General features: G+C 53.0%; 1 protein-coding gene across 2 annotated transcripts in view; it reads right to left on the reverse strand.

The window, feature by feature from the left end:
* Nucleotides 1-518: 518 nt before the first annotated feature.
* The window catches only part of LOC144486572 (protein LBH-like), a 40,589-nt gene continuing 16,100 nt past the window's right edge, over nt 519-25,007 (reverse strand). The window contains exons 2-5 of one of the 2 annotated variants that reach the window (XR_013496280.1): nt 8,462-8,569; nt 4,341-4,551; nt 1,030-1,324; nt 519-987 (exon numbers count right to left, since the gene is read on the reverse strand). Coding sequence is in view for 1 of the 2 variants with exons in the window: in XM_078204628.1 (XP_078060754.1) it covers nt 1,197-1,324; nt 4,341-4,551; nt 8,462-8,545 (423 nt within the window). In the remaining variant the exon portion in view is untranslated. Of the gene's footprint in view, nt 1,325-4,340; nt 4,552-8,461; nt 8,570-25,007 lie in introns of both variants that reach the window. The other variant, XM_078204628.1, reaches the window with a different exon arrangement.

Consider the following 25,007-nt stretch of genomic DNA (forward strand, 5'->3'; position numbering starts at 1 on the left):
GTGTGTGCGGGGGTGTGTGTGTGTGCGGGGGGTGTGTGTGTGCGGGGGGTGTGTGTGTGCGGGGGTGTGTGTGTGCGGTGGTGTGTGTGTGTGCGGGGGGGGTGTGTGTGCGGGGGGTGTGTGTGTGCGGGGGGGTGTGTGTGCGCGGGGGTGTGTGTGTGCGGGGGGGTGTGTGTGGGCGGGGGGTGTGTGTGTGCGCGGGGGTGTGTGTGTGTGCGCGGGGGTGTGTGGGCGGGGGGGGTGTGTGTGTGCGGGGGGTGTGTGTGGGCGGGGGTGTGTGTGTGCGGGGGGGGTGTGTGTGGGCGGGGGTGTGTGTGTGCGCGGGGGGTGTGTGTGTGCGGGGGGGTGTGTGTGTGTGCGGGGGGGGTGTGTGTGCGGGGGTGTTTGTGCGGGGGGGTGTGTGTGCGGGGGGTGTGTGTGTGCGGGGGGGTGTGTGTGCGGGGGGGTGTGTGTGCGGATATTTTTCTGTCTAATTCAGACTGTCGGATAGTTTGACAGATTGAGTGCGATCCCGGCTCCACAGCTAAAAGTAGCTTTAATAAAACAGGATGAAAGATATGCTTTGAACTGGTGTAAAAGTTTGTACTTAATCCCGATACACTGGAAGAAGAAGATTGGAATTATGGATCGAGTTTTACACAGAATGAAAATAAATCTGGAGTAACAGATTGAACTGAAGTTCTCCCATCCACCCACCCTGACCCAGGCTGCGTTCAGTCACAAAACCTCATCATAAAGCCCAAAGCGAGAGACATTGCAGACAGACAGACGGGGCTCCGTCGCAGACAGGCAGACGGGGCTCCGTCGCAGACAGGCAGACGCGGCTCCGTCACAGACGGGCAGACGAGGCTCCGTCACAGACAGACAGATGAGGCTCCGTCGCAGACAGACGAGGCTCCGTCGCAGACAGGCAGACGAGGCTCCGTCGCAGACAGACGTGGCTCCATTGCAGACAGACAGACGAGGCTCCATCGCAGACAGACGAGGCTCCGTCGCAGACAGGCAGACGAGGCTCCGTCGCAGACAGACGAGGCTCCGTCGCAGACAGACAAATAGTAAAAACTGTGTAAAAATTCTCTCCATATCTCGACCAAAGAAATCATTCAGCGAGGTAAGTTTGTCAAAGTCTGACCACGTTGGAGGGTCAAAAACAAGGCCCAGATTCCCAGCAATGCGAGCGTTGCGACTGGGAGTAGCTAGTTGCTGAAGAATGGACTATGTCCTTGTTCTGGCTTCCCCTGTTCCTGCTCCTGTTCCTGCTCCTGTTCCTGCTCCTGTTCCTGCTCCTGTTCCTGCTCCTGCTCCATCTGAGCCTCGGCTAATACTGTTTATAAAGGAGATAAGGTCAGTAACTGGGAAATGCAGCCCCTTCTCACAGCTCCCTCAGACACACACCCCTCACTCTCCCACGCTCACCCTCACACTCCCACACTCACCCTCACACACACACTCACACACACCCCCCCACACTCACCCACCTCACACTCACCCACCTCACACTCACCCACCTCACACTCACCACACCTCACACTCACCACACCTCACACTCACCACACCCCGCTCTCATCCCACACTCACTCAATCAACTTCGATTTCAACAATGTTCCCCGTGGCAGACTGGTAGAAAAACTACAATCACATAGGATTCGGGGTGGGCTGGCTGGATGATACAGAACTGGCTTGGTCATAGAAGAGGAGATGCTGGCGTTGGACTGGGGTAAACACAGTAAGAAGTCTCACAACACCAGGTTAAAGTCCAACAGGTTTATTTGGTAGCAAATGCCATTAGCTTTCGGAGCGCTGCTCCTTCGTCAGATGAAGTGGATATCTGCTCTCAAACAGTGCACAGACACAGAAATCAAGTTACAGAATACTAATTAGAATGCGAATCTCTACAGCCAGCCAGGTCTTAAAGGTACAGACAATGTGGGTGGAGGGAGCATTAAGCACAGGTTAAAGAGATGTGTATCGTCTCCAGACAGGACAGCCAGTGAGATTCTGCAAGTCCAGGAGGCAAGCTGTGGGGGTTACTGATAGTGTGAGCAGATTTCCACTCCATCTGATGAAGGGGCAGCGCTCTGAAAGCTAATGGTATTTGCTACCAAATAAACCTGTTGGACTTTAACCTGGTGTTGTTAAAACTCTTACTTGGTTATAGAAGACAGAGAGTAGCGGTGGAAGGGTGTTTTTCAGAATGGAGATCTGTAGCTAGTGGCGTTCCGCAGGGATCAGTGCTGGGACCTCTTTTTGTCGTATATATAAATAATTTGGAGGAAAATGTGGGTGGCCTGATTAGTAAATTTGTGGATGACACAAAGATTGGTGGAGTTGCTGATAGTGCCGGGGATTGTCAGAGGATACAACAGGATAGAGATAGACTGGAGACTTGGGCACAGAAATGGCAGATGGAGTTTAATCCAGAGGTGATGCATTTTTGGAGGATTAAATTTAGGTGTGAATTATACTGTAAATGGCAGAACCCTTAGGAACATTACAGAGGGATCTGGGCCACAGTTCCCTAAAAGTGGCAACACAGATGGCCAAGGTGATTAAGGAGGCATATGGCATGCTCGCCTTCATCAGCCAGGGCATTGAGTACAGGAGTTGGGAAATCATGTTGCAGCTATATAAAACCTTGGCTAGGCTGCGTTTAGAGTTTTGTTTGCAGTTCTGGTCACCACACTACCAGAAGTGGAAGCTTTGGAGAGAGTGCAAAGAAGGTTCACCAGGATGTTGCCTGGTCTTGAGGGTGTAGGCAATGAGGAGAGTTTGAATAAACTAGGATTGTTTTCACTGGAAAGACGGAGGCTGAGGGGAGACCTGATAGAGGTCTACAAAATTTGATTTGATTTATTACTGTCACATGTATTAACATACAGTGAAAAGTATTGTTTCTTGCGCGCTATACAAAGCATACCGTTCATAGAGAAGGAAAGGAGAGGGTGCAGAATATAGTGTTACAGTTATAGCTAGGGTGTAGAGAAAGATCAACTCAATGTGAGGTAGGTCCATTCAAAAGTCTGACAGCAGCAGGGAAGAAGCTGTTCTTGAGTCGGTTGGTATGTGCAGACTCGATGGGCCGAATGGCCTCTTTCTGTACTGTAGGGTTTCTATGTTTCTATGTTTCTATGTTACGTGACCTCAGACTTTTGTATCTTTTTCCCGAAGGAAGAAAGTGGAAGAGAGAATGTCCGGGGCGCGTGGGGTCCTTAATTATGCCGGCTGCTTTTCCCAAGGCAGCGGGAAGTGTAGACAGAGTCAATGGATGGGAGGCTGGTTTGAGTGATGGATTGGGCTTCATTCACGATCTTTTGTAGTTCCTTGCGGTCTTGGGCAGAGCAGGAGCCCCATACCAAGCTGTGATACAACCAGAAAGAATGCTTTCTGTGGTGCATCTGTAAAAGTTGGTGAGAGTTGGAGCGGACATGCCAAATTCCTTAGACTCCTGAGAAAGTAGAGGCGTTGGTGGAGCTTTCTTAACTATAGTGTCGGCATGGGGGGACCAGGACAGGTTGTTGGTGATCTGGACACCTAAAAACCTGAAGCTCTCGACCCTTTCTACTTCGTCCCCGTTGATGTAGACAGGGACATGTTCTCCTTTACGCTTCCTGAAGTCGATGACAATCTCCTTCGTTTTGTTGACATTGAGGGAGAGATTATTGGCGCCGCACCAGTTCACCAGATTCTCTATCTCATTCCTGTACTCTGTCTCATCATTGTTTGAGATCCGACCCACTACGGTGGTATCATCAGCAAACTTGAAAATCGAGTTGGAGGGGAATTTGGCCGCACAGTGATAGGCGTATAAGGAGTATAGTAGGGGGCTGAGGACACAGCCGTGTGGGGCACCGGTGTTGAGGATGATCGTGGAGGAGGTGTTGTTGCCTATCCTTACTGATTGTGGTCTGTGGGTTGGGAAGTTCAGGATCCAGTCGCAGAGGGAGGAGCCGAGGCCCAGGCCACAGAGTTTGGAGATGAGTTTTGTAGGAATAATGGTGTTGAAGGCTGAGCTGTGGTCAATAAATAGGAGTCTGACATAGGTGTCTTTGTTATCTAGGTGTTCCAGGGTCAACCCCTACCTCACACTCATCCCACACTCACTCAACTCCGACCTCACACACATCCCAACTCACTCAACTCCGACCTCACACACATCCCACACTCACTCAACTCCGACCTCACACTCATCCCACACCCAATCAATCATCTCCTACCTCACCCTCAAGTGGCCATCCTTCACATGACATAATCCGCCCACCACTCTCTCTTCCCTCTGCACCCCCCCCTTGCTCCACCCCCGCAAGGCACATCAGCATCTTTCCCCTTCCAAGCCAGTGTACCTGGTTCACTTTGCGCCTGGACTCCCTCTCCAGACTGGGGGATCCCCCCCTCTCCCTCTGCCCCCTGATCGGTGATGAGGAACTCCTCGGGAGGCCAGCGCAGCTCCCCACTTTCCACTTCACTCACGTCAGTCGGTTCCACCACAATGGAGGGCAGGCGGTCCTTGAGTTTGCACTGACCCTCGTAGGAATCGCAGGGATCGGGGAAGATCTAGGAGAGGGGATACAGAGAAATGGTGCAAGAAAGAGGAGGGAGAGAAGGTGTGAAAGAAGTGGTGGGGGGAGACATGGGAGAAAGAGGGAGGGAATGAAAGAGGGAGATGGAGATGGGGAGAGAGAGGAGAGAAACTTCCATTATTGAAAACCAGTAGCCAGGTGAGATATTAAACCCAGCTTTATGCGTCTGGGCTTGCTGAGTGAACTCGTCTGAGCTGCAAGACCCCAGAGTCAGTCCCACGCCAGCATTTGCTGGAAATGTTCCAGAGAAGCCAGTGCTTCCAGTGCTGGTTCTGTCCCAGAGAAGCCAGTGTGTACCGGTGGTGGTTCTGTCCCAGAGAAGCCAGTGTGTACCAGTGCTGGTTCTGTCACTGCCCCAGAGAAGCCAGTGCATACCGGTGCTGGTTCTGTCACTGTCCCAGAGAAGCCAGTGCATACCGGTGCTGGTTTTGTCACTGGCCCAGAGAAGCCAGTGCGTACCGGTGCTGGTTCTGTCACTGTCCCAGAGAAGCCAGTGCGTACCGATGCTGGTTCTGTCACTGTCCCAGAGAAGCCAGTGCGTACCGATGCTGGTTCTGTCACTGGCCCAGAGAAGCCAGTGCGTACAAACATGAGTGAAATGAAGATAATAAGGCAGCATTGTGACAGGGAAAAATCTGAAAGACGGAGCAGCAGCCGGCACCCAGATTTATTTTGGCGCTCTGGAACTCACACCAATGCCTCCCCAGTTGGCTTGGGGCCATGTGTCCCTCACTTGACCTCAGCTCCCCAATTTTCCTCAAACCTCCCTCCCATTGTTAACCTCTACTCCCTCAGGAGAGAATGAATAGGGGTATATAGCGGCAGGGGTATACAGCGGCAGGGGTGTACAGCGGCAGGGGTATATAGCGGCAGGGGTATACAGCGGCAGGGGTATACAGCGGCAGGGGTGTACAGCGGCAGGGGTGTACAGCGGCAGGGGTGTACAGCGGCAGGGGTGTACAGCGGCAGGGGTGTACAGCGGCAGGGGTGTACAGCGGCAGGGGTGTACAGCGGCAGGGGTATGAGCTGCAAATACCTCAATAGGGAATAGGTAAAATATTAATGCTCAGTGAGGTTATGGCGAGGTGTATATCGATGGAGGCTAGTCTGGTCCATTTGTCCAAGCCTGAATCTATCATAGAACATAGAAAGCCACAGCACAAACAGGCCCTCCGGCCCACAAGTTGCGCCGATCACATCCCCACCTCTAGGCCTATCTATAGCCCTCAATCCCATTAAATCCCATGTACTCATCCAGAAGTCTCTTAAAAGACCCCAACGAGTTTGCCTCCACCACCACCGACGTCAGCCGATTCCACTCACCCACCACCCTCTGAGTGAAAAACTTACCCCTGACATCTCCTCTGTACCTACCCCCCAGCACCTTAAACCTGTGTCCTCTCGTAGCAACCATTTCAGCCCTTGGAAATAGCCTCTGAGAGTCTACCCTATCCAGACCTCTCAACATCTTGTAAACCTCTATCAGGTCACCTCTCATCCTTCGTCTCTCCAGGGAGAAGAGACCAAGCTCCCTCAACCTATCCTCATAAGGCATGCCCCCCAATCCAGGCAACATCCTTGTAAATCTCCTCTGCACCCTTTCAATGGCTTCAACATCTTTCCTGTAATGAGGTGACCAGAACTGCGCGCAGTACTCCAAGTGGGGTCTGACCAGGGTCCTATAAAGCTGCATCCTATAAAGCTGCAATATCCTGATGTGTCGAAAGGAATGGGAGTTACCAGGACATGTGAGAACAGGAAGAATGGAAAAAGTTGCATCTCAAAAGCTTTCTGGATTCCAGTCTGGATTCAATACAGGTACAGTCCCGCTCTGGATCCCACTCTGGATTCAATACAGGTACAGTCCCTCTCTGGATTCCAGTCTGGATTCAATACAGGTACAGTCCCTCTCTGGATTCCAGTCTGGATTCAATACAGGTACAGTCCCTCTCTGGATCCCTCTCTGGATTCAATACAGGTACAGTCCCTCTCTGGATCCCACTCTGGATTCAATACAGGTACAGTCCCTCTCTGGATCCCTCTCTGGATTCAATACAGGTACAGTCCCTCTCTGGATCCCACTCTGGATTCAATACAGGTACAGTCCCTCTCTGGATTCCAGTCTGGATTCAATACAGGTACAGTCCCTCTCTGGATTCCAGTCTGGATTCAATACAGGTACAGTCCCTCTCTGGATTCCAGTCTGGATTCAATACAGGTACAGTCCCTCTCTGGATTCCACTCTGGATTCAATACAGGTACAGTCCCTCTCTGGATTCCAGTCTGGATTCAATACAGGTACAGTCCCGCTCTGGAACCCACTCTGGATTCAATACAGGTACAGTCCCTCTCTGGATTCCAGTCTGGATTCAATACAGGTACAGTCCCTCTCTGGATTCCACTCTGGATTCAATACAGGTACAGTCCCTCTCTGGATTCCAGTCTGGATTCAATACAGATACAGTCCCTCTCTGGATCCCACTCTGGATTCAATACAGGTACAGTCCCTCTCTGGATTCCAGTCTGGATTCAATACAGGTACAGTCCCGCTCTGGATCCCACTCTGGATTCAATACAGGTACAGTCCCTCTCTGGATTCCAGTCTGGATTCAATACAGGTACAGTCCCTCTCTGGATTCCAGTCTGGATTCAATACAGGTACAGTCCCTCTCTGGATCCCACTCTGGATTCAATACAGGTACAGTCCCGCTCTGGATCCCAGTCTGGATTTGAATATTTGCTGTACCAATTATTCCGAACACATGAACCGTCCCGTTCTGGAGCAGCTCAGCTCCACTTTATCAAATGGAATGGGAATGCTGCTGAGCAGGGCGGCAGTAACCATTTCCCCATCAATGAACAATAATAAAGCTGTAGTTACAATGCTGAGGTCAGACAGAGATCGAAATTAAACCCTGGCAAGGAGAGGATTTTATTGTCTTGTGTTGTTGTAGATGTTACCATTAGCAACGCACAGAAAATATCCAAACTTCAGATTCTACTTTTGAAAAGTACTGCAGTGTTTTAATGAGATGTTAAACTCCACATACAGAGGCTGGTGCTGAGGGAGGTGAGGTGGGTGGTGTCTGAAGGTACACGGGGGTGTAGGTACATGGGGAGTGTGTACTGTAACTGGGTGTGTAGGTACATGGGGAGTGTGTGTACAGTAACTGGGTGTAGGTACATGGGGAGTGTGTGTACTGTAACTGGGTGTGTAGGTACATGGGGAGTGTGTGTACTGTAACTGGGTGTAGGTACATGGGGAGTGTGTGTACAGTAACTGGGTGTAGGTACATGGGGAGTGTGTACTGTAACTGGGTGTGTAGGTACATGGGGAGTGTGTACTGTAACTGGCTGTGTAGGTACATGGGGAGTGTGTGTACTGTAACTGGGTGTGTAGGTACATGGGGAGTGTGTGTACTGTAACTGGGTGTGTAGGTACATGAGGAGTGTGTGTACTGTAACTGGGTGTGTAGGTACATGGGGAGTGTGTGTACAGTAACCGGGTGTGTGGGTAGATGGGGGAGGAATATGTACAGGCACTCCCCGAATCCCCCCCACTCCCCGAATCCCCCCCACTCCCCGAATCCCCCCCACTCCCCGAATCCCCCCCACTCCCCGAATCCCCCCCCACTCCCCGAATCCCCCCCCACTCCCCGAATCCCCCCCCACTCCCCGAATCCCCCCCCACTCCCCGAATCCCCCCCCACTCCCCGAATCCCCCCCCACTCCCCGAATCCCCCCCACTCCCCGAATTCCCTCCACCTCCCTGATTCTCGCTCAGTCCCACACCAGGTGCACCCCTCAACTCCCACTCCCCCCCCCCCCTCTGCACCGTGCCTGTGCCCCCATATCCCAGAGGGGCCTCGGGCAGACGTTCATACCTGGAAGGGAAGTCTGTTTTCATCGTGTTTGAGGCCCAGTTCCTGGGTTGAGGGTTTGCAGCTGTTGATTATCACGTCCGTCATCCTGTCGCCTTGGCTCACACTTTCCTAAGAATGACAGGTTGAGGACGATACCATTATTGCTGCCCCTGTATTCCCCATACCCCCACCTGGGCAACATGATACCACCAGGCCGACTCTCTGTCCAGTCTCCTGATCCTTCCCCTGCTCCTCCCCCAACCTCCCCTCCCAACCCTCCAGCCTCCTCCCCCAACCTCCCCTCCCAACCCTCCAGCCTCCTCCCCCAACCTCCCCTCCCAACCCTCCAGCCTCCTCCCCCAACCTCCCCTCCCAACCCTCCAGCCTCCTCCCCCAACCTCCCCTCCCAACCCTCCAGCCTCCTCCCCCAACCTCCCCTCCCAACCCTCCAGCCTCCTCCCCCAACCTCCCCTCCCAACCCTCCAGCCTCCTCCCCCAACCTCCCCTCCCAACCCTCCAGCCTCCTCCCCCAACCTCCCCTCCAGGGTCAACTTCCCCCCCCCCCCCCCCTCACCCTCACCTCGGGCCCAGTGTCTCCAATCACAATTGCTGCCCTACCCGCCCTGTCCAATTTCACGCCTCCACCTCCCCAGTTTCTGCGCTCAATCTGTATCTCGGTCTCACGTGAACTCCAGCTGACTCGAATCTTCCACCCTCCACAACAACAAGCCTACACTCCACCTGACTGTCCTGCTTTCCATTGAAACTAGAAGCAGGAGTAGGCCATTCGGCCCTTCGAACCTGCTCTGCCATTCATTATCATCATGGCTGATCATCGAATTCAATATCCTGATCTCCCCCTTCCCCCCATATCCCTCGATCCCTTTAGCCCCAAGAGCGAAATATGATTTCTTCCTGAAATCACACAACGTTTTGGCCTCAGCTACTTTCTGTGGGAGTGAATTCCACACATTCACCACCCTCTGGGTGAAGAAATTTCTCCTCACCTCAGTTCTAAAGGTTTCCCCCTTATCCTCAAACTATGACCCCTAGTTCTGGACTCCCCCCACCATCGGGAACATTCTTTCTGAATCTACCCTGTCTAACCCTGTGTGAATTTTATAAGTTTCTCTGAGATCCCCTCTCACTCTTCTAAACTCCAGTGAATACAATCCCACGGTCGCATGGGGCACAGGAGTGGAGAATCCTGGGATACAGAAGAGAGGGGGTTCCCCAGGAACAGAAAGGTGGGGTTCCAAGGTACAGGAGGGTGGGGGGTCCCCGGATACAGGGGGGTGGAAGTCTCCGGGTACAGGAGGGTGGGAGTCTCCGGGTACAGAGGGATGGAGGGGGGTCCCAGGTACAGGTGGGTGGGATCCCTGGGTAGAGAGGGGTGGGGAAACCTGGTTACAGGATGATGATATTGGAGAGAGGGAGGTCCTTGGGTACAGGAGGGTGAGGGGGGTCCCTGGGTACAGGAGATGGGGGGTCCCTGGGTACAGGAGGGTGGGAGTCTCCAGGTACAGAGGGATGGGGGGGGGGTCCCAGGTACAGGTGGGTGGGATCCCTGGGTAGAGAGGGGTGGGGGAACCTGTGTACAGGATGATGATATTGGAGAGAGGGAGGTCCTCGGGTACAGGAGAGTGGGGGAGAGGTCCCTGGGTACAGGAGGGGTGAGGGGGGTCCCTGGGTACAGGAGAGTGGGGGGCGTCCCTGGGTACAGGAGGGTGAGGGATGTCCTCGGGTACAGGAGAGTGGGGGAGAGCTCCCTGGGTACAGGAGGGTGAGGGGGGTCCCTGGGTACAGGAAGGTGAGGGGGGTCCCTGGATTCAGCAGATGGGGGGTCCCTGGGTACAGGAGGGTGGGGGGCGTCCCTGGGTACAGGAGGGTGAGGGGGGTCCCTGGATACAGGAGATGGGGGGTCCCTGGGTACAGGAGGGTGGGGGGCGTCCCTGGGTACAGGAGGGTGAGGGGGGTCCCTGGATACAGGAGATGGGGGGTCCCTGGATACAGGAGGGGGGGGGGGGGAGAATCCCTGGGTACAGGAGGGTGGCAGGGGCAGGGGGGGCGGGGGGGGTGTCCAGGAACACAGATGTCTTCTCTGTTGCCTGATTAATCTGGGTTTCTCAGTCCCACCACAGGAACTAGCAATAAATTATTGACAGCAATCAACAAGAGTGAGGCTGATTACTGATGCAGCTGGTATCACTGCAGATCAGTCATCGCAAAGCTTAGGGAGGGACACTCCTGTCGCCATCTAATCTCCTTTTCATTCATAGATGTGGCTTGAGGGTTGGCAGCTGCTCCACAAGAAACAGACCCCTATTGACAAAGTCTAACAGAAAGCAGCCTTTTTCTGGGGACTCTGCTGTCAGACACACACCGACACCATTTGCAGGAGGCAGTTTGGAGAGCGGGACTAGACCATGGGGATCTGTGGCTCTCAGTGAGTCGGCTGCACTGATGATTCACTCAGTTTAGGACCCTCGACATGTATTCAATCTGTCCATTAGACTCAGACAGATGTCAAAGCCGGCAGACTGGTGAGTCTACAGCCCAAACACTCACTGTCTCGTGTTTAGTGTACTCACAAAAACTCGCATTTATATAGCACCTTCGAGGGAGTAAAATGATCCAAAATGCTTTACAGGAATGTAAGCAGACAAAATATGACAAGGTGTTGCATAAGGCGATATTAGGGATAGATGAGCAATAACTTGGTCAACAGGGTTGTCTTTAAGTAGGATCTTAAAAAGTTGGAACGCACAAGGCAGTGAGATTCTGGGAGGGAATTCCAGAGCTCAGGGACCCCCCCCCCCGGACCCCCCCCAGGCAGCTGAAGGCACGGCCGCCAATGGTGGAGCGATGGGAATCGGGGGATGCTCAGGAGGCCGGAATTGGAGGAGCGCAGAGATCTCGGGTGGTCATAGGGGCTGGAGGAGGTTACAGAGATAGGGAGAGGGTGTAGGGGCTGGAGGGGGTTACAGAGATAGGGAGGGGGTGTAGGGACTGGAGGGGGTTACAGAGATAGGGAGGGGGTGTCGGGGCTGGAGGAGGTTACAGAGATAGGGAGGGGGTGTCGGGGCTGGAGGAGGTTACAGAGATAGGGAGGGGGTGTCGGGGCTGGAGGAGGTTACAGAGATAGGGAGGGGGTGTAGGGGCTGGAGGGGGTTACAGAGATAGGGAGGGGGTGTCGGGGCTGGAGGAGGTTACAGAGATAGGGAGGGAGTGTAGGGGGCTGGAGGGGGTTACAGAGATAGGGAGGGGGTGTAGGGACTGGAGGGGGTTACAGAGATAGGGAGGGGGTGTCGGGGCTGGAGGAGGTTACAGAGATAGGGAGGGGGTGTCGGGGCTGGAGGAGGTTACAGAGATAGGGAGGGGGTGTCGGGGCTGGAGGAGGTTACAGAGATAGGGAGGGGGTGTAGGGGCTGGAGGAGGTTACAGAGATAGGGAGGGGGTGTAGGGGCTGGAGGAGGGTACAGAGATAGGGAGGGGGTGTAGGGGCTGGAGGAGGTTACAGAGATAGGCAGGGGTGTAGGGGCTGGAGGAGGTTACAGAGATAGGGAGGGGGTGTAGGGACTGGAGGGGGTTACAGAGATAGGGAGGGGGTGTCGGGGCTGGAGGAGGTTACAGAGATAGGGAGGGGGTGTAGGGACTGGAGGGGGTTACAGAGATAGGGAGGGGGTGTCGGGGCTGGAGGAGGTTACAGAGATAGGGAGGGGGTGTCGGGGCTGGAGGAGGTTACAGAGATAGGGAAGGAGTGGAGGGGCTGGAGGAGGTTACAGAGATAGGGAGAGGGTGTAGGGGCTGGAGGGGGTTACAGAGATAGGGAGGGGGTGTAGGGGCTGGAGGAGGTTACAGAGATAGGGAGGGGGTGTAGGGGCTGGAGGAGGGTGCAGGGATAGGGAGGGGGTGTAGGGGCTGGAGGAGGTTACAGAGATAGGCAGGGGTGTAGGGGCTGGAGGAGGTTACAGAGATAGGGAGGGGGTGTAGGGGCTGGAGGAGGTTACAGAGATAGGGAAGGAGTGGAGGGGCTGGAGGAGATTACAGAGATAGGGAGGGGGTGTAGGGGCTGGAGGAGGTTACAGAGATAGGGAGGGTGTGTAGGGGCTGGAGGAGGTTACAGAGATAGGGAAGGAGTGGAGGGGCTGGAGGAGGTTACAGAGATAGGGAAGGAGTGGAGGGGCTGGAGGAGATTACAGAGATAGGGAGGGGGTGTAGGGGCTGGAGGAGGTTACAGAGATAGGGAGGGTGTGTAGGGGCAGGAGGATGTTACAGAGATAGGGAGGGGGTGTAGGGGCTGGAGGAGGTTACAGAAATAGGGAGGGGTGTAGGGGCTGGAGGATGTTACAGAGATAGGGAGGGGGTGTAGGGGCTGGAGGAGGTTACAGAGATGGGGAGGGGGTGTAGGGGCTGGAGGGGGTTAGAGAGATAGGGAGGGGGTGTAGGGGCTGGAGGAGGTTACAGAGATAGGGAGGGGGTGTAGGGGCTGGAGGAGGTTACAGAGATAGGGAAGGGGTGTAGAGGCTGGAGGAGGTTAGAGATAGGGAGGGCTGGAGGGGGTTACAGAGATAGGGAGGGGTGTAGGGGCTAGAGGAGGTTACAGAGATAGGGAGGGGGTGTAGGGGCCGGAGGGGGTTAGAGAGATAGGGAGGGGGTGTAGGGGCTGGAGGGGGTTACAGAGATAGGGAGGGTGTGTAGGGGCTGGAGGAGGTTAGAGAGATAGGGAGGGAGTGTAGGGGCTGGAGGAGGTTACAGAGATAGGGAGGGGGTGTAGGGGCTGGAGGGGGTTAGAGAGATAGGGAGGGGGTGTAGGGGCTGGAGGAGGTTACAGAGATAGGGAGGGGGTGTAGGGGCTGGAGGAGGTTACAGAGATAGGGAAGGGGTGTAGAGGCTGGAGGAGGTTAGAGATAGGGAGGGGGTGTAGGGACCGGAGGAGGTTATAGAGATAGGGAGGGGGTGTAGGGGGCTGGGGGAGGTTACAGAGATAGGGAGGGGGTGTAGGGGCTGGGGGAGGTTACAGAGATAGGGAGGGGGTGTAGGGGCTGGAGGAGGTTACAGAGATAGGGAGGGGCGTAGGGGCTGGAGGAGGTTACAGAGAATGGGAAGGTTGTTGGCGCTGGAAGAGGTTACTGAGATAGGGAGCGGTGTAGGGGCTGTAGGAGGTTACAGAGATAGGGAGGGGTGTAGGGGCTGGAGGAGGTTACAGAGATAGGGAGGGGTGTAGGGGCTGGAGGAGGTTACGGAGATAGGGGATGTAGCGGCTGGAGGAGGTTACAGAGATAGGGAGGGGTGTAGGGGCTGGAGGAGGTTACAGAGATAGGGAGGGGGTGTAGGTGCTGGAGGAGGTTACAGAGATAGGGAGGGGTGTAGGGGCTGGAGGAGGTTACGGAGATAGGGAGGGGGGTGCAGGGGCTGGAGGAGGTTACAGAGATAGGGAGGGGATGTAGCGGCTGGAGGAGGTTACAGAGATAGGGAGGGGTGTAGGGGCTGGAGGAGGTTACAGAGATAGGGAGGGGGTGTAGGGACCGGAGGAGGTTATAGAGATAGGGAGGGGGTGTAGGGACCGGAGGAGGTTATAGAGATAGGGAGGGGGTGTAGGGGGCTGGAGGAGGTTACAGAGATAGGGAGGGGGTGTAGGGGCTGGAGGAGGTTAGAGATAGGGAGGGGGTGTAAGGGCTGCAGGAGGTTACAGAGATAGGGAGGGGTGTAGGGGCTGGAGGAGGTTACAGAGATAGGGAGGGGGTGTAGGGGCTGGAGGAGGTTACAGAGATAGGGAGGGGGTGTAGGAACTGGTGGACGTTACAGAGATAGGGAGGGGGTGTAGGGGGCTGGAGGTAGTTACAGAGAATGGGGGTTATAGGGGTTGGAGGAGGTTCCAGAGTTAGGAAGGTTGTTGAGGCTGGAAGAGGTTACAGAGACAGGGATGGTCGTAGGGGCTGGAGGAGGTTACAGAGATCGGGGGGGGGGCGGGTGTAGGGGCTGGAGGAGGTTACAAAGATAGGGAGGGGTTTAGGGGGCTGGAGGAGGTTACAGAGATGGGGGGGTGTAGGGGCTGGAGGAGGTTACAGAGATAGGGAGGGGGTGTAGGGGGCTGGAGGAGGTTACGGAGATAGGGAGGGGGTGTAGCTGCTGGGGGAGGTTACAGAGATAGGGAGGGGGTGTAGGGGCTGGGGGAGGTTACAGAGATAGGGAGGGGGTGTAGGGGCTGGAGGAGGTTACAGAGATAGGGAGGGGTGTAGGGGCTGGAGGGGGTTACAGAGATAGGGAGGGGGTGTAGGGGCTGGAGGAGGTTACAGAGATAGGAGGTGGTGTAGGGGCTGAAGGAGGTTACAGAGATAGGGAGGGGGTGTCGGGGCTGGAGGAGGTTACAGAGATAGGGAGGGGGGTGCAGGGGCTGGAGGAGGTTACAGAGATAGGGAGGGGGGTGTAGGGGCTGGAGGAGGTTACAGAGATAGGGAGGGGGTGTAGAGGCTGGAGGAGGTTACAGAGATAGGGAGGGGGTGTAGGGGCTGGAGAAGGTTACAGAGATGGGGAGGGGGTGTAGGGGGCTGGAGGAGGTTACAGAGATAGGGAGGGGGGTGTATGGAGCTGGAGGAGGTTGCAGAGATAGGAAGGGGGTGTATGGAGCTGGAGGAAGTTACAGAGATAGGGGGGGGTGTATGGAGCTGGAGGAAGTTACAGAGATAGGGAGGGGGTGTAGAGGCTGGAGGAGGTTACAGAGATAGGGAGGGGGTGTCGGGGCTGGAGTAGGTTACAGAGATGGAGGGGTGTACAGAGCTGGAGGAGGTTACAGAGATAGGGAGGGGGTGTAGGGGCTGGAGGAGGTTACAGAGATAGGGAGGGGGTGTAGGGGCTGGAGGAGGTTACAGAGATAGGGCGGGGGTGTAGGGGCTGGTGGATAGTTCCTGTCTCTATCAGCCTCTCTCAGGCAGGGAGTTTCTGATTCCCATCACCTTCTGGATGAAAGGCTTTCTTCTCAAATTGACATAGGGAAGGACAAGGTATTGGAGGTGTTGGCAGCCTTAAGAGTGGATAAGTCTCCAGGTCCAGATGAATTGTGTCCCAGGCTGCTGTGGGAGGCAAAGGAGGAGATTGCAGAGGCTCTGACACAAATTTTCACTTCCTCTCTGGCCACAGGGGAGGTGCCGGAGGACTGGAGAACAGCTAATGTGGTTCCACTATTCAAGAAGGGTTGTAGAGATAAACCGGGGGATCACAGAGCAGTGAGTCTCACATCAGGGAAACTATTGGAGAAACTTCTGAAGCAGAGAATCCATCTCCACTTGGAGAGGCAAAGCTTGATCAGGGAGAGTCAGCATGGCTTCGTCAGAGGGTGGTGACACGAAGTCCAACGAAAAGTTATTTTCTTTGAGAACACCACCACCTCCAAGTCGCTCACCGTCCTGACTTGGAAATATATCGCCGTTCCTTCGCAGTTGCTAGTTCAAAATCCTGGAATTCCCTCCCTAACGACATTATGGGTCAACTCACAGCATGGACTGCAGTAATTCAAGACGTGGAGATGCCGGCATTGGACTGGGGTGAATCACAGTAAGAGTTTTAACAACAACAGGTTAAAGTCCAACAGGTTTATTTGGTTGCAAATGCCATTAGCTTTTGGAGCGCTGCTCCTTCGTCAGATGAAGTGGATATCTGCTCTCAAACAGGGCACAGAGACACAAAAATCAAGTTACAGAATACTGATTAGAATGCGAATCTTTACAGCTGATCAGGTCTTAAAGATCCGGACAATGTGAGTGGAGGGAGCATTAGGCACAGGTTAAAGAAGTGTGCTTGGGTGATGTCAGACTCACCATGGACTACTCTCCGGAATTGGTTGCATTCTTGGACACACGCATCTCCATTAAGGACGGTCACCTCAGCACCTCACTGTACCGCAAGCCCACGGATAACCTCACGATGCTCCACTTCTCCAGCTTCCACCCTAAACACGTTAAAGAAGCCATCCCCTACGGACAAGCCCTCCGAATACACAGGATCTGCTCGGATGAGGAGGATCGCAACAGACACCTCCAGGCGCTGAAAGACGCCCTCATAAGAACAGGATATGGCGCTCGACTCATCGATAGACAGTCCCGACGTGCCACAGCGAAAAACCGCACCGACCTCCTCAGAAGACAAACACGGGACACGGTGGACAGAGTACCCTTCGTCGTCCAGTACTTCCCCAGAGCGGAGAAGCTACGGCATCTCCTCCGGAGCCTTCAACATGTCATTGATGAAGACGAACATCTCGCCAAGGCCATCCCCACACCCCCATTTTTTGCCTTCAAACAACCGCACAACCTCAAACAGACCATTGTCCGCAGCAAACTACCCAGCCTTCAGGAGAACAGTGACCACGACACCACACAACCCTGCCACAGCAACCTCTGCAAGACGTGCCGGATCATCGACACAGATGCCATCATCTCACGTGAGAACACCATCTACCAGGTACACGGTACCTACTCTTGCAACTCGGCCAACGTTGTCTACCTGATACGCTGCAGGAAAGGATGTCCCGAGGCATGGTACATTGGGGAAACCATGCAGACGCTACGACAACGGATGAATGAACACCGCTCGACAATCATCAGGCAAGACTGTTCTCTTCCTGTTGGGGAGCACTTTAGCGGTCACGGGCATTCAGCCTCTGATATTCGGGTAAGCGTTCTCCAAGGCGGCCTTCGCGACACACGACAGCGCAGAGTCGCTGAGCAGAAACTGATAGCCAAGTTCCGCACACATGAGGACGGCCTGAACCGGGATGTTGGGTTTATGTCACACTACCTGTAACTCCCACAACTTGCCTCCTGGACTTGCAGAATCTCACTGGCTGTCCTGTCTGGAGACAATACACATCTCTTTAACCTGTGCTTAATGCTCCCTCCACTCACACTGTCTGTATCTTTAAGATCTGGTTGGTTGTAGGGATTCGCATTCTACTCAGTATTCTGTAACTTGATTTTGTGTCTCTGTGCCCTGTTTGAGAGCAGATTTCCACTCCATCTGACGAAGGAGCAGCGCTCCGAAAGCTAATGGTATTTGCGACCAAATAAACCTGTTGGACTTTAACCTGTTGTTGTTAAAACTCTTACTGTGATTCAAGAAGGCAGCTCACCACCACCTTCTCAAGGGCAACTGGGGATGGGCAATAAATACTGGCCAGCCAGCGACACCCATGGCCTACGAATGAATAAAAGGTAAGTACAGCACAGGAACAGGCCCTTCGGCCCTCCAAGCCCGTGCCGATCATGATGCCCTAACTAAACTTAAAGGGCAGAAGGCTTTTTTTCTCAGTCCGTATTCCTCTATTTCCTCCCTATTCATGAACCCATCCAGATGCCTCTTAAATGTTGCTAATGTGCCTGCTTCCACCAACCCCTCTGGCAGCGCGTTCCATCGCTCTCTGTACGTCCAAAAATACAATACAGAATCATAGAATACAGTGCAGAAGGAGGCCATTCAGCCCATTGAGTCTGCACCGACCACCCAGGTCCTATTCCCGTAACCCCACATATTTATCCTGCCAATCCCCCGACACAGAGGCAATTTAGCACGGCCAATCAACCTAACCCACACATCTTTGGACTGTGGGAGGAAACCCACGCAGACACGGGGAGAATGTGCAAAGTCCACACAGACAGTGACCCAAGGCTGGAATTAAACCCGGGTCCCTGGCGCTGTGAGGCAGCAGTGCTAACCCACTGTGCCACCGTGCTGCCCCGGGTCCCTGGCGCTGTGAGGCAGCAGTGCTAACCACTGTGCCACCGTGCCGCCCCGGGTCCCTGGCACTGTGAGGCAGCAGTGCTAACCCACTGTGTCACCGTGCTGCCCCGGGTCCCTGGCGCTGTGAGGCAGCAGTGCTAACCCACTGTGTCACCGTGCCGCCCCGGGTCCCTGGCGCTGTGAGGCAGCAGTGCTAACCACTGTGCCACCGTGCCGCCCCGGGTCCCTGGCGCTGTGAGGCAGCAGTGCTAACCCACTGTGTCACCGTGCCGCCCCGGGTCCCTGGCGCTGTGAGGCAGCAGTGCTAACCCACTGTGTCACCATGCTGCCCTGGGTCCCTGGCGCTGTGAGGCAGCAGTGCTAACCCACTGTGTCACCGTGCTGCCCCGGGTCCCTGGCACTGTGAGGCAGCAGTGCTAACCCACTGTGTCACCGTGCTGCCCCGGGTCCCTGGCACTGTGAGGCAGCAGTGCTAACCCACTGTGCCATCTCCCTTAGATTTTCCTCCTCTCACCTTGAACCTGTGGCCGTTGTAATTGACACTTTCACCCTGGGGAAAAGCCTCTGACTATCCACCCTGTCTGTGCCTCTCATCATTTTGTAGACCAGGTCTCCCCTCAGCCTCCGTCTTTCCAGTGAAAACAATCCTAGTTTATTCAACCTCTCCTCATAGCCAACACCCTCGAGACCAGACAACATCCTGGTGAACCTTCTTTGCGCTCTCTCCAAAGCTTCCACTTCTGGTAGTTTGGTGACCAGAACTGCACGCAATACTCCAAATGCAGCCTAGCCAAGGTTTTATATAGCTACAACATGATTTCCCAACTCCTGTACTCAATGCCCTGGCTGATGAAGGCGAGCATGCCATATGCCTTCTTAATCACCTTGGCCATCTGTGTTGCCACTTTTAGGGAACTGTGGACCTGCATGCCCAGATCCCTCTGTAATGTTCCTCAGGGTTCTGCCATTTACAGTATAATTCACACCTAAATTTGATCCTCCAAAAATGCATCACCTCTCATTTGTCCGGATTAAACTCCATCTGCCATTTCTGTGCCCAAGTCTCCAATCTATCTCTATCCTGTTGTATCTTCTGACAATCCCCGGCACTATCAGCAACTCCACCAATCTTCGTATCATCCACAAACTTACCACTCAGACCACCCACATTTTCCTCCAAATTATTTATATATACGACAAACAACAGAGGTCCCAGCACTGATCCCTGCGGAACACCACTAGCTACAGATCTCCATTCTGAAAAACACCCTTCCATCGCTCCTCTCTGTCTTCTATGACCAAGCCAGTTCTGTATCCATCCAGCCAGCCCACCCCGAATCCCATGTGATTTTAGTTTTTGTACCAGCCTGCCCTGTGGGCCCTTGTCAAATGCCTTACTAAAGTCCATATAAACCACATCCACAGCCCTTCCCTCATCAATTATCTTTGTCACCTCTTCAAAAAACTCAATCAGGTTGCTGGATTATCCCTGCTTCCTTTCTTAAACAAGGGAACAACATTGGCTGTTCTCCAGTCCTCTGGAACCTCGCCTGTGGTCAAAGAGGATGTAAAGATATCTGTTAAGAGCCCCAGCTATTTATCCCCTTGCCTCCCGCGGTAACCTGGGATCGATCCCATCCGGCTCTGGGGACTTGTCTATCTTAATGCAGTTTAGGATACTCAACACTTCCTCCTTCGATATATTGACGTTCTCTAGAGCGTTCACACACCCATCCCTGACCCCAACAACCATCATGTCCTTCTCCTTGGTGAATACCGATACAAAGTACTCATTAAGGATCTCACCCACTTCCTGTGGCTCCACGCATAACTTCCCTCCATTGTCCATGAGTGGGCCCACTCTTTCTCTTGCTACCCTCTTGCTCCTAAAAAGCTTTGGGATTCTCCTTGACCCTGTTTGCTAAAGACTTTTCATGGCCCCTTTTAGCCCTCCTAATTCCGTGTTTAAGTTCATTCCTACTTTCACTGTGCTCCTCAAGATCTTCATCAGGTTTTAGCTCCCTAGACCTATCGTCTGCTTCCTTCTTCCTTTTGATTAAGCTTACAATTTCCCTTGTCATCCATGTGTAATAAGTCTTCGGAGGCAGAGGTCCCTTGTTAGGACCAGGTGTTTTACTTTTGCTAGTATCGGGTCCTTTTGTGTCCACAGGCGACCGAGAGGGTATCCAGAAAGTTCAGCGTCATCACTGTTTCTTCTACTCTGGGTACCAATGGTCCCTTTTCTCTGTGGTTGTTATGCTTGTCATTATGTTTTTGTCCTCTCCAGGTGCTGGTCAAGTGTGGACAAACCAGCATGCAATCGGCAAAAATACTCTTGGGGCTCATCAGTTTGGTGTTCTGTGTTAGAACCATAGAACCATAGAAAATTACAGCTCAGAAACAGGCCTTTTGGCCCTTCTTGTCTGTGCCGAACCATTTTATGCCTAGTCCCACTGACCTGCACTTGGACCATATCCCTCCACACCCCTCTCATCCATGAACCCGTCCAAGTTTTTCTTAAATGTTAAAAGTGACCCCGCATTTACCACTTTATCCGGCAGCTCATTCCACACTCCCACCACTCTCTGCGTGAAGAAGCCCCCCCTAATATTCCCTTTAAACTTTTCTCCTTTCACCCTTAACCCATGCCCTCTGGTTATTTTCTCCCCTAGCCTCAGTGGAAAAAGCCTGCTTGCATTCACTCTATCTATACCCATCAAAATCTTATACACCTCTATCAAATCTCCCCTCAATCTTCTACGCTCCAGGGAATAAAGTCCCAACCTATTCAATCTCTCTCTGTAACTCAGCTTCTCAAGTCCCGGCAACATCCTTGTGAACCTTCTCTGCACTCTTTCAACCTTATTTACATCCTCCCTGTAACTAGGTGACCAAAACTGTACACAATACTCCAAATTCGGCCTCACCAATGCCTTATATAACCTTACCATAACACTCCAACTTTTATACTCGATACTCTGATTTATAAAGGCCAATGTACCAAAGGCACTCTTTACGACCCTATCCACCTGTGACGTCACTTTTAGGGAATTCTGTACCTGTATTCCCAGATCCCTCTGTTCAACTGCACTCTTCAGAGTCCTACCATTTACCCTGTACGTTCTACTTTGGTTTGTCCTTCCAATGTGCAATATCTTGTTGGCATTCTTGGCACTGACCCACCAATGCTGCTATATCTGCGTCCAAACCCAGCCACCAGACATAGCTCCTGGCCAGCATCTTCATCTTGGGCACTCCTGGGTGCCCATGGTATAGTTCGGCCAGTATGGCCCCTCGGCCCTGACTTGGGACTATGACCCGTGCTCCCCATAGCGGCATCCCACCTTCCAGAGTGATCTTCTGCTCCAGTAGGGCTGGAATGGTCTTTCCATTTCCCCTGTTAGGACCAGGTGTTTTACTTTTGCTAGTATCGGGTCCTTTTGTGTCCACAGGCGACCGAGAGGGTATCCAGAAAGTTCAGCGTCATCACTGTTTCTTCTACTCTGGGTACCAATGGTGGGGTGTCTGGTGATGGTAGCTTGCTCAGGGCATCGGCATTTGCCACCAGAGTTCCGGGCCGGTGCTCCAGCTGACACTGGTATGCTGCCAGTAATAATACCCAGTGCTGGATCTGGGCTGATGCTATTGGTGGCATCGCTTTGTCCTCCTCGAGTAGACTGAGCAGCGGTTTGTGATTGGTGGTGATCGTGAATTTCCGCCGGTATCGGCACTGGTGGATTTTCTTCACCACAAACATTACGGCCAGGCCACCTTTCTCAATCTGGGCCATTGCTAGGGTCCCGGAGGCAAATGCTATCGGCTGTTCCTCTGCGTTTAGCCAAGTGTGTATCAGAACTGCAGCAACACGATATGGAGACGCGTCGCAAATGAACACCAACTCTTTCCTGGGGTCGTGATGCGCTAAAACATTGGCTAAGGAGAGCTGTTGTTTGATTTTCTTAAAGGCCCGGTCTTGGTGGGCAGACCAATCCCAGGCTTACCCTTCTTTTAGTAGCTGGTGAAGGGGATCCAAGATGGAGGTCCTGTTTTGTTTGAATTTCCCGTAATACATCACCAGCCCTAAAAACGACCGTAACTCCTGAATTGTGGTGGGGGCCGGGGCATCTTTGATCGGCCAGAGGATGTAGACCTGATTTATTGACTTTGTTACTCTGATAGGTCACTCCCGGTATTAAGAAAACACATCTCCCTCTTTACGTGCACACACCCGGTGCTGATAACCTTCGAAGGACTTCCTCCAGGTCCTGCAGGTGTTCTGCCCTCATTTTCCCGGTGATGAGGACATTGTTCGGGTAAATAGCGACCTGTGGTGATCTTTGTGGTACATTCTCCATCGTCCTCTGTATTATCGCACAGGCTGACGATATCCCAAAGGGTAATCTTGTACACTGAAAAAGGCCCTTCAGTGTGTTGATTGTGGAGAATTGTGAACCTTTGTCCAGCTTCAGTTGGAGATATGCATGACTCGTATCTAGATAGAGAATAAGAGTCCTCCGGCCAGTTTGCGTACAGGTCCTCAATGCGGGGAATTGGCTATTGATCAAGTCGTGAGTAGCAATTTATTGCCTGTTTAAAATCTCTGAGCCGTCTGGCTTCAGAACAGGCACCACAGGTGCCGCCCATTCTGCAAACTGGACCGGTTTTATTCTGCCTTTGCGCTCCAATCTTTTGATTTCCATGTCATTCTTTTCCCTTAATACAAACGGTAGCGGCCGGGCCTTACAGAATTGTGAGACTGCCTCCGGGCACGTAACATCGCTTCAGCTCCTTTACTTGTTCCTAGCCCTTCTCGAGAAACCTCCGGGTATTTGCTCAGAACTTCACACAGGCGACCATTTTCTAGTTGGGAAATGTTTACCCAGTCTATTTGAATCTGGCACAGTAGCACAGTGGTTAGCACTGCTGCTTCACAGCTCCAGGGACCTGGGTTCGATTCCCGGCCTTGGGTCACTGTCTGTGTGGAGTTTGCACATTCTCCTCGTGTCTGCGTGGGTTTCCTCTGGGTGCTCCGGTTTCCTCCCACCGTCCAAAGATGTGCGGGTTAGGTTGATTGGCCATGCTAAATTGCCCCTTAGTGTCCTGGGATGCGTAGGCTAGAGGGATTAGTGGGTAAATATGTAGGGATATGGGGGTAAGGCCTGGGTGGGATTGTGGTCGGTGCAGACTCGATGGGCCGAATGGCCTCTTTCTGTACTGTCGGGATTCTATGATTTTATGATCTCCTTCAGCCAATCTCATCCCAATAGGCTCGGTCCCGAACCTGCCACTACCATCAATGGTAGCCTAACCAGCTGTTTTCCATAAGCAACAGGCACATGGCATGTGCCCAACATTCTCAGTGGTTCCCCTGTGGAAGTCCTCAGTCTTGTCAGGGTTGGAGTCCAGTGCGAATTTTGTTGAACACTGTTTCCCCTGCCATGGATACGGCTGTGCCTGTGACGACTTCCATTAATATTGGACATCCGTTCAGTCTTATGGATAATTTAATAGGTTCCGATTTGGTCATTGCTATGCAAAGTAGCTGTTCCTTGTCGGAGGTAGGTGGAGTTTCCAGGGTGGGCATTCTCCTGTACCCCAGCCTATGTGTCGTTTTTGGAATTTTATTTTCTTCTCCGGATACTGGAAACATAGAACATTACAGCGCAGTACAGGCCCTTCGGCCCTCGATGTTGCGCCGACCAGTGGAACCAATCTAAAGCCCCTCTAATCTACACTATTCCAATATCATCCATATGTTTATCCAATAACCATTTGAATGCTCTTAATGTTGACGAGTCCACTACTGCTGCAGGCAGGGCATTCCACACCCTTACTACTCTCTGAGTAAAGAACCTACCTCTGACATCTGTCCTGTATCTATCACCCCTCAATTTAAAGCTATGTCCCCTCGTGTTAGCCATCACCATCCGAGGAAAAAGGCTCTCACTATCCACCCTATCTAATCCTCTGATCATCTTGTATGCCTCTATTAAGTCACCTCTTAACCTTCTTCTCTCTAACGAAAACAACCTCAAGCCCCTCAGCCTTTCCTCATACGATTTTCCCACCATACCAGGCAACATCCTGGTAAATCTCCTCTGCACCCTTTCCAACACTTCCACATCTTTCCTATAATACGGCGACCAGAACTGTACGCAATACTCCAAATGCGGCCGCACCAGAGTTTTGTACAGTTGCAGCATGACCTCATGGCTCCGAAACTCAATCCCTCTACCAATAAAAGCTAACACACCGTACGCCTTCTTAACAACCCTATCAACCTGGGTGCCAACTTTCAGGGATCTATGCACATGGACACCCAGATCCCTCTGTTCATCCACACTACCAAGTATCCTACCATTAGCCCAGTACTCTGTATTCCTGTTACTCCTTCCAAAGTGAATCACCTCACACTTTTCTGCATCAAACTCCATTTGCCACCTCTCAGCCCAGCTTTGCAGCTTATCTATGTCCCTCTGTAACCTGCCACTTCCCTCCGCACTGTCCACAACTCCACCGACTTTAGTGTCATCCGCAAATTTATGAATCCATCCTTCCACGCCCTCATCCAGGTCATTAATAAAAATGACAAACAGCAGTGGCCCCAAAATAGATCCTTGCGGTACAGCACTAGTAACTGAGCTCCAGGATGAATATTTCCCATCAACCACCACCCTCTGCTTTCTTACAGCTAGCCAATTCCTGATCCAAACCGCTAAATCACCCTCAATCCCATGTGTCCGTATTTTCTGCAAAAGCTTACCATGGGGAACCTTATCAAACGCTTTGCTGAAATCCATATACACCACATCAACTGCTTTACCCTCATCCA

This window comes from Mustelus asterias, unplaced genomic scaffold (genome assembly GCF_964213995.1).
Source record: "Mustelus asterias unplaced genomic scaffold, sMusAst1.hap1.1 HAP1_SCAFFOLD_401, whole genome shotgun sequence".
NCBI lineage: Eukaryota > Metazoa > Chordata > Chondrichthyes > Carcharhiniformes > Triakidae > Mustelus > Mustelus asterias.